The 13,829-nt window shown below is 35.7% G+C and overlaps 1 protein-coding gene across 2 annotated transcripts in view; it reads left to right on the top strand.

Annotated features, from left to right (window-relative positions):
• elp4 (elongator acetyltransferase complex subunit 4) overlaps nt 1-13,829 on the top strand; it is an 86,331-nt gene that overhangs the window by 32,879 nt on the left and 39,623 nt on the right. For both annotated transcript variants that reach the window (XR_008807803.1, XM_056259194.1), the window contains exons 8-9: nt 6,204-6,312; nt 10,051-10,157. Coding sequence is in view for 1 of the 2 variants with exons in the window: in XM_056259194.1 (XP_056115169.1) it covers nt 6,204-6,312; nt 10,051-10,157 (216 nt within the window). In the remaining variant the exon portion in view is untranslated. The remainder of the gene's footprint in view (nt 1-6,203; nt 6,313-10,050; nt 10,158-13,829) is intronic.

Genomic DNA, 13,829 nt, shown 5'->3' with positions numbered 1-13,829 from the left:
GTCAGAAACACCAGAGATTTCAAACCTTGTTTTTGAGACTGTCTTTGGTTCACTGCAGTTTTAAGGAGAACATACTCAGCAATGGTGTTGACTTATGAATTTGCACATGGTTTGTCTTAAAGCATTAAAGCATATTAAAAACATTACATAGACATATAAACAACATTTAAAAGCTTGTTTTTCACCACAGTTAGACTTTAAGGAGGGACATAAACCATATTAAGGCACCAGAATATCATAAAGACTTTAGGGTCGGCTAAAATGACCAGAACGCATGCCCTAGCGACTACTCACTACACTCTGGCTGCGTCCGAAATTGCATAATTCCCTACTATATAGTAGGCGAAAAACAGTATGTGACAAAAAACTATATCTCAATTCACACAGTACTAATAAAAGAGTAGGCAAAAAGTACGCGGATGACCTAATTTTTCTGGCGAGATTCTGAAGTGGGAACACAATGGACACTTTCCTATCCCATCAGGCCACTGGAGAGGATTTATGAATGGCAGTGAAGCTGACGCTGGTAGTTCACATGATAATGACAGCATGGCGAATGTACATGCTGTCGTCCGGATTACATTCATACTGCACACACTCATACTATAGAGAACTACTTTTTTTTTAGCAGTTGTGAAGTAATTACTTATTCAGAATAAGTACCTACTCAAGAGAGAATCCGATTTCGGATGCAGCCTCTATCTTTGTGCAACCCTTGGCAGGCAAGCTCCACTCACATTTTCCTCAGAAAATATATCTGTTTTGCTGTCTTTTTAAACTTTTGAACTCATCAGTACTTGCAATCGAGTAATTACACAGGACACATGCAAGATGAACATTTCCGACATCAACTTCCAGAAGTAATCTTGCGAAACGGTCTTTTTAGACTTTTTTTTGTTTGTTTGTTTTTGAACTTGACTGTCATTCACATGGACCAGCATTGAGGTCACCATAAGTTTGTCAACCCTGGCACACCATAACCGCCCCATGAGCCGGAGTCAAAGAGTCGACCCCCCTCCGTTGCGTGAATGAGGTTCCGCTTGGCTGGGGTTCAGGGGGCCTGTGTGTGTATCTGTTTGAGTACATGTATGTTTGGCCTTCAGAGGAGCTTCTTTATTGGCGCGTGAAGCCACATTTCTTTGTCTGAGGCCCTCAACTTTGCATTCAGCCAGCCAATGGTCAGTCTCGAGTCTTTCTGGGCGCTTCTCTCTTTCAGCGTCTTTGGGTTCCTGAGAGGCCCTTTTCTTTGTGCCTCCATTAGCCAACGAGAGTCAGGCCACAGCCGCTGTGCTCTAAGAGCGCTTCAAAAGACAAGATCTCGCTGTTCTTTGTCCGTTTGGAGACAAAGTGCTAAAACCCCTCTTAGGGAGGCTGGGGGGCACACAGCGGTTTTCTGCGGTGGAGGTGATGGTGTAAACGCTGTGATTGGTTTGAAAGTGGTTTTGTGGAACGGATGTGATGTAAACATGTTGACCTTTCAGTAACTACAGTATGTTGAGGCGGTGAGGTCTTAACTAGTCACAAACAGACTTTGTCTAATAAATATGTTCACTTTAGTTTAGGGTCCAATTCTCAATATTAACTACGAAAATCCTAATTACTGCTTATTAATAGTTAGTAAGATAGTTAAGTTTCTGTGTTGGGTAGGATTAAGGGATGTTGAATATGGTCATGTGTGCTTTATAAGTACTAATAAACAGCCAATATCCTAGTTAAATGCATGCTAATAAGCAACTAGTTAATAGTGAGAATTGAAATCTTAAACTAAAACATAAACCTATAATAACTTAAAATCTTATCCTTTCTATTTATCAAATAATCCTTTATAATCCTGATTAGGATTATGTGACACTGAAGACTGGAGTTATGATGCTGTAAATTCAGCTTTACCATCACAAGAATAAATTACATTTTGAAATATATACAAATACAAAATGGTTATTTTACATTGTAAACTTTTGAATGTTTGTCCTTTTTTCTTCTTTTGAAGCAATGTTTATAATAATAATTATTATTACTTCACATATATTATTTTTGTTAATATTATTTTTTATTATTATTATTTTACATTTATTATTATTATTAATAATATTACAATTGCTTTTGATTAATAAAATACACACTTTAAATTTTAAAATGCTACGTATCCATTGAATATTCAATACAGTAATTAAGCCTTTGTTTAATTTAAGATTCAATATTCTATTTTTAGTTTCAAGCGTTGTCATGTAAGTTGTTTTTGGACTTCGGTTTAAATCTCTGAAGCTTTTGTATCAATATATCTGCTCATATGTGGAGCTTGAATAGATTTTCTTAATGTACAGTAACATTACTAGTGTACAGTATGATGAATAAATATTTTTGCTTTAACTAAATGCGGGGTCAACTCATAGAGATGTTGTGTTAATCCTCCATTATTTGCGTTAGCACCTCATCTAAAATCCGTCTGATGTGGCTTGTAATGAATAGTTCTGCCATGTATTTTTAATGTCGACGTGAAAGGGCCGGGCATTGAAAGCCTCCTATGACGAGATTAAAGCCACAGTCCATCTGAATCTTTAATCAATCTCTGCTCAAATAGCCATAGTCCTCTAGCACACACACACCTACAGATACAGCCTCTGTTGGGTCCAGGACCCTGGAGACCCAGTCTTTCAGTCTAAAGAGTGACAGCCTAGGAGACAGAACGGAGGAGTTTAAGGAAGAGCTGGACCGCTACGACTAGTTTGTTTTGTTTTGATGTGACTTGTATAGCAAGTCAATCTTAGATGTGTACATTTTCTGTAACCAATTAGTAGGCCTGCATGGAATCGGTTCAGTTGGGCAGAAAGCAAACACTCATTATTCACAAATGCATTGTTTGTTTCTTTATTCACCCATAATAAAGAAAGATAGTTCACCCAAAAATGACTCACCTTCATGTCGTTTTAAACCCGTTAGACTTTCGTTTATCTTCGGGACACAAACCCTGTCCACAATTCTTTTTGATGAAATCTTAGAGCTTTCTGTCCCTCCATTGACAGCCACGCTACTACCACTTTAACGCTTCAAAAAGTTCGTAAAGGAATTGTACAACTAATTGAGCGGTTTAGTCCGAATTTTCTGATGAGACTTGATCGCTTTATATGATGAACAGATTGAATTTAGTCTTTTATTCACATATAAACATTGATCAGCGAACATAAACAGAAGCTGAACTGAACCTTCAGACCAGGAAGATTTAAAAATGAGCGGTTAGTTCATAAATCCATAAGATCTTACCTTCATGCTGTGGAGATACAATCCGGAAGACTGAAAAGGGGCGGGGTTACATAAGGTCTATATTTAACACTGTTTGCCATTATAAAATCTATTAATTGCACAGATTTCCCCTAAAAAATTAGCAGATTCAAACTGTGGCGGCAACTGGGCTTCATTCATTGAACAAAAAACTGTGTAAATGTTCAGAAAACATACCTACTTCATTAAGTTGAATGATAATTTATGTAAAACCAATGTATATAGAAATTTATTCTAATTGTGTCATTAAAATGCTCTTCAGATTTAATTTCTAATGTTTAAATCTATTTGAAATTAGCTATGTGATATTAGTCATCTCGTGATGAACTGTGCTGATATTTAAAAATTACAAAGTTGAACAAAATGCCTAAATATCTTAAAAAATAATGGGCTTCATTCATAACACGAGCAGAAATAATTTCTGTATTTGATTTATCTTTTTGCTGTGTACTTGTAATAGATACTTTTGCATTTACTTCAAAACACTTGTTACTAAATGTATACTTTAGTTTATATGCATCTTTTTTCGTGCATCATATTCAACTCAGTTTTAAATTTTTTAAATTAAAGTTGTTGTTTTTTTTGTTTTTTTTGCCATGTCCATAAAAACATCTTTATTTTAGTTGCTTCGAGAAGGTTAATCAGTTCAACTACACAATGTTTGTCCTAATATCATTATTCCATCCTGGACTTCAGTCTTCAAAATGTTGGCCCAACTGTTGTGTAGTTGCATTGCATTTTTAGCTGTATTGTTTACTTGAATTGGTGTGATGGTGTTAAGTTGGCAGCGACTGTCACTAACCCAGTTGCTTGGGTTAAATTTTTTATGCTAGATTTGGGGAAAAAGGGTCAAGCCTGCGTACACAAACACGCATGCTCTCAAAGTCTCCCGTAGAAGGAATGAAAAGAGAAAGGAGGAAAGAAAAGAGGACACGGATGCATGAAAACTGCATTAGGCCACGTCAGCTGCTACAGAGAGGGAGCGCATGAAATATTCAGGAGTGGCGTAGAGATAAATTTTTCACTACAGCCTGATATCTCTGTCTGTCTTTGGAGTGCTCCCGCCTTTCTGAATGGTCTCTGTATTTGTTTTTGGCCAGGAGGAGGCGCTCTCAGTAGATTTGCTGCTCATATTTGATCTGCATTTGTGCTTTTTTCGCTCTTTAACGCTTTAAACTGGCTTATTTTCTCTTTGCAGCTTTTGACTTGTGTTTGTTCAATCTAACCCATGACAGGATCTTCATATCAGTAAGGTCAAGGTCAGAGGTTTTCATAACTTATTTTTCCAAGCCCCTTAAATGTTTATTAAACATTCTGGCCCGTTTCTCTCATACATTTATCTCTCTTTAACATGTTTTACCACATTTTAATCTGTTTTGCAAATGTTTCCCATGAAAATCATCATCGGAAATGCATTATGAGCTCGTCCATTTCAAAGTGTAAATGTGAACTTGTGTAATTCTTGCGTGACACAAAACCTCGATGAGCTGAAAGGCATTTTTACACCATTTAACAGCAGATATTTTTGGAATGAAAGCATTAATGGGTGAGAAGTCTTTGCTCTGAAGCAGACGGGATCTTTGGATCTTTCTCTGAGTTGATGTGGCTTCGTGCTTGCGTTCATCCAGATTTGTGCCGTATGGCGACACTGCATGAGTTGTGCGATCCGAGTAAGAGAGACAGACAGATTTGGAGAGCATGTGTTTGAGGGAATCAGAGCACTCAATGTGTTTGAGCACCAAACGTATGTTCTGCTCTTATCTGATGGATTTAATGTCACACGACGCAACCAAAGGCAGCATTTCACAGTGGTGGCATTATATAGTACAGCTGATATCCTTACCAAAGATAACCTTATAATACCGGTTTGGATGCCATGATTAATGCTGATATGTTAAAACATAATTGGATGCATTGAATGGTGTATTGAATTGTATACCCATTCAAAATTGATAGGGTGTTCTGGGAGGTTGCCTGGCTGTTGCCATGTCAATCCTAAGTTCTGGAAGGTTTCTAGGTGGTTATCCTAAGTATTATCAGTACAGTGATCAAGCATACTAGCTACACTGCTTATTATCAGTAATTATATAAACTGCATACATTTTTAAAATTCGGTTGATATAAGCACATACACTACCATTCAAAAGTTTGCTCACTTAGGCTGCATTTATTTGGTGACACATTCAGAAATATTAATACAATGTAAAATGAATATTTTCTATTTGAATTTTCAGCATCATTACTCCAGTCTTCAGTGTCACATGATCCTTCAGAAATCTAATATGATGATTTGCTGCTCAAGAAACATTTCTGATTATTATCAATGTTGAAAACAGTTGTGCTGCTTAATATTTTTCTGGAAACCATGATACATTTCTTTTTAGGATTCTTTGATGAATTGAAAGTTCAAGAGAACAGCATTTATTTGAAATAGAAATCTTTTGTAACATTGTTATGTCAATTTAATGCATCCTTGCTGAATAACAGCGTTCATTTCTTTCCAAAAAAAATCTTACTGAACCCCCAATTTTTTATTGTATGTATTTTATGGAAACAATGTTTACCTCAAATGTGAACAATCATCATAGAGAATGGTGTTGGTAAAATTGGATATTATTTTTTTTAAATCACTGCTGACTGAGGTGGTTTTAGATCTGTAAGCTCAGGCTTTGTTGTAAGATCATGGTTTCCGCCTCCGGAATACCCTGCTCCATTTTTCCGAGAGATAATGATGACCTAATTCAGTTCTCAGAGTAAAGGGAGTGAAACCCCTGCTTGTTAGGATGGGTTTAATTAGCAAGAGATGCTCTCAGCTTCGCTCTAGAATGTTTCTACATTTGTTTGTACACTTTTAATTGGACTTCTCATTTATTTCCTGTATTTCTCTTCTATTCCCACTCTCTCTTTCTGTCTCACACTCTCAGAACAGAGCTGTAATGGGACGAATAATCAGACTGAGTGACACAGCCATCGCTCTGGAGTCATTCAGAGGCTCAGAGAAGGAGACCAACCCACTTTACAAAGACTATCATGGTGAGAAGAAACACGCATACAAGAGTTCAAATACACTGACAGAAAACCCCCATAGCCTATTAAATCTTGGCTTGTAACTCCTTCTGCACCGATTGATACCTAATTTAAACAATGGGATTTAGATTTTTTTATTGCGAATGATAAAACTGATGGACATAACTAGAGACTATAGAGACCAAAAATCAACGTATCTAGAGACCAGAATGTTACAAGCACTGGGGTTATTATTGTTAATTAAAACTAAAGCCATTAAAAAATATATTTGTTAAACTTATTTTATTTCAGCAATTTTATTTCTCATTTCTGTTTAGGTTAAGTTGAAGTACTAAAATAATAACTAAAATTAAATAAACTAAAATGAATAAATAACAATTTATAAATGCTATATAGACATATTAAAACTTACAAAAACACAACAATTACTTAAACTGAAATGAAAGTGAAAACATAAATAATAAACATAAAATAAAATTCAAATAATAATAAAAACAATAATAGTTTATCGATGACATGAGGGTGACTCCGAATCAGTGTTGTTATTGTTAAATAAAACAATATGCATTATATAATAAAGAAATGTAAAAAAAAAAAAAAAAAAAAAAAAAAAAGCTTAAGTACTACTAAAACTAAAATAAAGTTAAATAAAAAAAAATATTTAAAAAAACTACTAAAGGACAAAAGCACAAAGCAAAATTACTAAAACTTAATCTAACACGAAAACTGAATATATAGAAAAATAAAAGCGAATTCCGAACATTAATAAATACTATAGTGGTATATAAATAATACTTAAATAACACTGCACAGAACACCCCAGCTACTGCATAGCAACACCCTGGCAACCATCCACACCAGTCTAGAATCATGACGGACACCCCTCGCATTTCTTCAGAAAATCTATTTTCAAAAGATGTTTCATTGGTCCCTCGTCTTATTCATGCCTTTTGCATCATCCTATCTTTCTGGCTCTCACAAACACACACACACACACACACACATACACACACACACACACATTCGCTCAGTAAAGTGCATTAGTAGAAAGGGGCAGGCAGGGTGGACCTCTCTCTAGCTGTCAGCTCCTGTTAGTGTGGCCGTGTTCAATCAGACGTGCTCCTTGGCAGACAGGCCAGGGGGAGATTCAGCTGCCACGGAAAACACACACACACACACACACACAGAGAGAGAGAAAGAGAGAGAGAGAGCCCCCACCGCCCCATCACAAGCACCCAGCACAGCCCTCAGGGGCCGCAGAGTTGCAGAATCAATATTTTCATACTGGCTAAAACCTCTCTGTGGCCACACTGCAGATGAGGAAGATCTTTTGGGCTCACGCTCTTTCCATTCTGTCCTTTTTCCTCTCATTGTGCCTCTTTATATCCTCCCTTGTTTTCATCGTACACTCTCGCCATCTCTTAATGTTGCTTGCTTTATCTGTTCATCTTTTTTTTTTTTGTCCATCTCTCTGTAAAGGTCAGTTTGTTTACAGTTCTCTCTCCTTGTTTCCGCCCCCTGCCCTGTTTCTTTCTTGCATTCATTTACAAGTATGGAATGGCCAGAGGGGGTGTGGTTTACAAACACTAATGACCTCAGATGATTGTTTATGTATATTTACTTACTTATTTTATTATTTTGTTTCAATAGTTTCTTTATCAAGGTATTTATCAGATATTTATGAGATTACACTCTAATGTTTTCAATTTTATGAGTTAGTACTTTTATTTATTATGTTACTTTATTTTAATATTTATTGTTATTTTATCATTTTTTATAATAATATATAATAATATAATATTACAAATATAAAATAATAATAATATAAAATAATACATTATTTAATTTTTTTAGGTCAGTCACTTTTGTCAAAATGTTATTTAGTTTTTAGTTATTTGATTAGATAATACATGGATTCTGTGATACCACACGTACAATGTCAATGCGTATTGGATGGGTGGTAAATATAATTGTTAGAGATGTTAGAAACGAATGATTTCACATTCATGAATTAGTTCTTTTTGAGATGTTTACGATATTTGTGAACAAAATAAGACTAATTATATTAGTGTTGTTTCAATTGTATGTGAAAAACCCTTTTTTTAAGATGTTTGAAAACAGATAAGATATTTAAAAATATAATGCAATGCTTTCCAGATGGTTTCACAAACATCTCCCCAATGCATATCCTTACTTTTAGTGTGTTCGAACAGTTATTGTTAGCTTTTGCTATTGATTTTTACCTCATTTCATGAATAATGCTGTGCCATAAGGTCTTAGTGAATGTAAAGACGTACATGAGGCCACTCTTTCTTTTCTGTGGTGCGTCCACTGCACAAAGCATGTTGGGAGTTCTGTCACAGCGAATCAACTCGAGCGGAATCAACTTAGCGCACGGGTCCCTTTACAAGCGGGGCCTTTACACACACACATACACATACACATGCTCTTTCCATCCTCTCATCCCCCTCATCCTGGTCTTCAGTGCTTCTTTTTAATGTCATATTTCTACTGGCCACATAACTGAGGGAAAAAAGATGGAGGGAGGAATTAAAGAGGGCGAAAAAGCTTTCTCTCTTCCCAACATGCCCCTGTGCCGACTGACCTTGTTTTACCCCCATCCTCCACTCACCTCTCTGGCTTTCTCTCCCTCCCACCAACCCATTTCTCTCCTCCCTCCGCTGTAGTCCTTCTCTCATATGTTTTGGTTTCTGCCCATTGGTGCAGCTAATAAAATAATGGTTGATACAATGCTATAGTGGCCAGTGTGAAAGCTGATAGCTACATGTGCCCACAGTAAAACTCATCAGACAATGAAAGCAAGAGTCTGTTTAAATGGGTAACCGGCAAAACAACACCTGGGAAAAATATTTGTTTCACAACATGTTTATTAGCCTCTGCAATATAGTCAGAAACGTCATGCCCGTTCGTTGAAATGTCCTGCCAAATGGATTTTGAGTGCAGTTTCAGTTTTTTGCTTATTAAAAATTATCCCCATAAGCACTACAGTGGTTACACTACCGTTCAAATCTTTGCAGTGCGTAAGATTTTATTCAGCAAGGATGCAATAATTTGATCAAAAGTGACAGTAAAGATATTTATGATTTTTCAAAATATTTATATTTCAAATAAATGTCATTATTTGAACTTTCTATTCATCAAAGAATCCTGAAAAATTTTTATCTCGGTTTCCACAAAATATTTATCAGAATAATTAAGCAAATAATATTAACATTATTTTTCGAAGTTTGAATTTTTTGGAGTAATTTTTGGAGTATTTTTGGAGAAGTCATTTTACTTCAAAATTTCACATTTAATTCAATGTGCCACTTGTAGTTACTTTGTAAGCAATTTCTTAGCAATTTCTGAGTGAAATTTGTTTCAAAAAGTAAATTCTACACTATTTGTGTGTGTGTGTGTGTGTGTGTGTTCTCAAGCAGCAAATCAGCGTATTAGAATGATTTCTGAAGGATCATGTGACACTGATGACACATGATCCTTAATCATGCAAGTAATGATGCTGAAAATTCAGCTTTGCATCACAGCAATAAATTACATTTTGAAATATATTGAAATGTATTTTTAATCAAATAAATGCAGCCTTGGTGAGCAAAAGAAACATCTCTCAAAAATATTTTAAAAATCTTTCTGACTCCAAACTTTTGAATATCTCTGACAGTATGTGTTTCTAGCACGTTTACACAGTAATATGATTCGCTGTTAATGTCTTCTGTGTTTGTTCAGGTCTCCTGCATGTTCGTCAGTTGCCTCATCTGAACTGTCTGTCATGTGAAGTACCCGATACGAAAGACTTGGCCTTCAAACTCAAGAGGAAGCAGTTCACAATTGAGGTGAGTTCACAATAATGTCACAGTACACCAGATACATTTAAAAAGGTTCTTTGAAAAATGATATTTTAGATATATATTATAAATATATATTCATGCAGCTTTTTTATCTTAATGTTTGTTCGTTCTCGTGGCGAATAGGAAGAGTATGACGTTACTAGGTGCTAAGAAATCATTTCTTTTAATTGCTAATTTTATTTTTCTTCCCCCGTGTCTCTCGAATCAGTGCACATATTAAGAGGTCATGATTATGAATCGATGTCCACATTAGCTCTGCTTCACTAATTCCTGTTTATTTTCCTCAGCTATTGAGTGTCAATTTGAAAGGTTGAATATTGATTTTAGACTAGAGATGTTAGACCTCAAAGAATTACCTTAAAAGACTTTGAGATTTTCTTTCTGAAGTCTCATAAATACACTTTCTTTAATGTGTGCAACTTGTTTTCACTGGGAATTATATGGCACTTAAACAGGTCCGATCAAAAATTGTTTCGAAAGTAATACTTTACTTTTAAAAGTAACTTTTTTTTTCTGACAATGTTACACAATATTGCGTCACTCCCTAAAAAGTAACTCATTCTGTTACTTAGTTACTTTTATGGAAAGTAATGTTATGTAACTTGCAACTTTTTTCACCTTGGCTGGGCTTGCTTGTTAGTTTGTTTAATACAAAAAAAAACAATAGTTCTCTTTTTGGCAAATGTAAAGGCACTTTGACAGCAAAAACAGAAAGAAACAAAATTAAACACAAATGTGATGTTTATCTAATATCATTTTTGCTTATTGGTATGGTTGAATTGGATCATCAAAAGTCAGCAGCAAAGTCATTGGTTATTAATGTCAGATTAAATACAAGTATATTTGTATTATCTAACGTATTTGATTATTGCAGGTTTGCATAGTATTCTGAGTTTGCATATGACTTTTTATTCATTTTGAGGAATACTTAATCTGTTTTTGTGTAAGTTAGATGAGTAAATGCCCACATTTATTCTAAAACTACAATAACAATCATGTTTTTACAGCACACACACAACACCTCTGCACTTACTCAAGATTTATCTCAACATGGGTACAGAAGAGGTGTCGGTCAATAAATGTGAATAATAAAGTTATTTGTTATTTAAAAAAGTAAATCAGATATTTAGTTGTACATTTAAACGTACTTTACTAGTTACTAGTTTATCTGATTACATCACATTATTCATGTTACCTGTAATGCGTTACCCCCAACACTGTAACTATTGTCAGTAGAAATTATCTGTTAAAACTTAGAAACTTGTTTGTTAGTAAAATTCCCAAATAAGCTACAATGAGTCTTTATTCTGTCCCTTTTTATTTTTTTTTTTTTTTTTTTTTTTTTAAGTCTTCAGCACACACACACACACACTCCATCCACTTCCAACCAATGAGTGCCTGTCCATCAAGTGGACACAAATGAAAGGGCCCAGGCTCTTACTGAAGCCCCATCATTGGCCCCTAATTAAGTTATCACTGGTGAAGCTGTTAATAGTTAAGCAGGAAGTCTATTGTCTCAGAAGGACCAGTAGTCTTTGTCTTTAAACGCTGTCTAAGGCAGAGACCTCTCATCCACTCCTCACTAGATTTATAGGGTCAATAAAAGTCAAGGTGGTTTCCCTCAATGGCTGTTTAATGGGCCGACCACTTTGAGTTTGTGGAAGGGCTCAAATGTAGGTTTGTGTTGTAGCAGCGCTGAAGAATTTGTGTGTATTTTTTTTTAGGCAGTGTAATATACCTTAACATCTTTTCACCTGATCTTTTGACACAACCCTTTTAAGGATAGTAGGATAGTTCGTAACTCAAACACATGGTGTTAGAAAGCCAAGGTCAAGGGTTCGATTCCTAAGGGCTGGGTAAATCTAGGACGCAATCTTGGGCTAATTTTACCCATCAAATTGGGCTATTGCCTACATTTAAACCCATTTAACAAACCTTTAACGGAGCTGGCTCTCGTAACTTTAGACCGCCGTCCTGCGTTTCAAACTGAAATAAGCTGAAATATGCTGCCACTGAGTCCATAACCTACCCATAAACTATCAATGAATAGCACTGAGGACATATTTAACATCCAAAGTATTTAGATTTAGTATCTTTACCCAAGGCATCAAAAGTTTCAAGCACGCGAATAGACCGATTTAACACTCATTTAGGTGACTCACATTCCTGTATGTTGCTTTACATAAAATGACATGATTTACTGCACAGTAAGGATTTTATAGATAAAATAAAATGTACACAAACTTGTATTTTACAGAAGAAATGCACAAATTCGATGGCACTGAGAACTGCTCTCTCCTAAAGAGGATGGAACAAGCCCTTGATAAATAGCTCAACCACTGGGTTGTTACATCTACCCAAACACTGAAAAAATAACTCCCAAAAAAAGACCCAAAAAGCTCAACCCAGTGATTTTTTTTTTAGAGTGTACCCTAAACAGTATTACAGTATTGCAGTTAAGGTATGTGTTTTATCAGTTATTGCATTCCCTGAGAATTGATCCCATGATTTTTGGGCTGACAGAAACACTGTATTTTATTTCACAAATTTTGTCGGACAATTACACTATTTAAATGAATAGTTAGAAATGAGATACTATGACAATGTGTTCTTAATTGGAGCTCTCACTATGTCAGGTGTGATGACATCACAATGAAGGGGACATGGCAAACTAGCAGTTGAGAATTTCTCAGGAAAAATTTATGTGAAAAATATCAGTGAAAGGAAGAGATAGTGACTTGTCTTCATGAGAGATTTTCCCCATTCGATCTTACCATTCCAATCTAGACCTACAGCACAGACAGGTCTTTGATAGATAATGTTGCACCAATACATTGTCACGCACACAAACAAATGTGCCGTGCAGAGTTTACACTGGGCGAAACTAAATTCATGCAGTGAGTTTTCCCTGCGGGGCTGTTGGTAGCGTGTGTGCGCTCAAACCACATGCCTCACTCGGCCATCATTTCATGAATATATCTGACGCAGTCGTGATGGGAAGGTTTGACTGAGAGACACAAATTGTTTATGTATGTTTACCAACTGTATTTACTATAAAAAGGTCATATAATGAAGAATAGTTTTCTTGATTTTTTGTGTTTCTTGGCACTCAGAACCTCTGAATTATGATATGGCCCCATTGACGCCAGCTCGCTGGTAACATTGAGACATCATTCTTGCTAGCCATGCCATCATTCCTACCTTCATTCGTACAAAGAAAGACATGCTCTTCACCTTTCCCTTTAAGATGAGTCAGTGTGAATCAGGTCTGATCGGTGTTTTAATGATTGTATTTGAAATGTGATTGGCAGGCCAAGTGTGTGTCAGTCAGGTCGTTTAGAGTGCACACGTCAATCAAAGATTAGTCGCGTCATGGCAACATGACCACGAAAGATGAGTTTTCACACATAGAAACCATGCAAGACATGTGGAAACCTCAAATTGAAATATTAGGCTGAATCTTTCCTAACTTGCATGAAACTTTCTTGTATACTGCTAATGAAATGCATGATTTAGGGATGCACTGATATAGAAATTTGGGGTCATGTGTTATAATTATATTTGCTATGGCGGATAACCGATAAGATGGTGGTTTATTTTGATGATTAATCATCATCACTTTTCTTGTTTTTTAAATCAAATAAAAAATCATGCTTT

This window comes from Rhinichthys klamathensis, unplaced genomic scaffold (assembly GCF_029890125.1).
Source record: "Rhinichthys klamathensis goyatoka isolate OS25496 unplaced genomic scaffold, OSU_Roscu_1.1 h1tg000165l_1, whole genome shotgun sequence".
Lineage (NCBI taxonomy): Eukaryota > Metazoa > Chordata > Actinopteri > Cypriniformes > Leuciscidae > Rhinichthys > Rhinichthys klamathensis.
The sequence above is the reverse complement of the archived record's forward strand: the minus strand, read 5'-3'. Positions and strand labels throughout refer to the sequence as shown.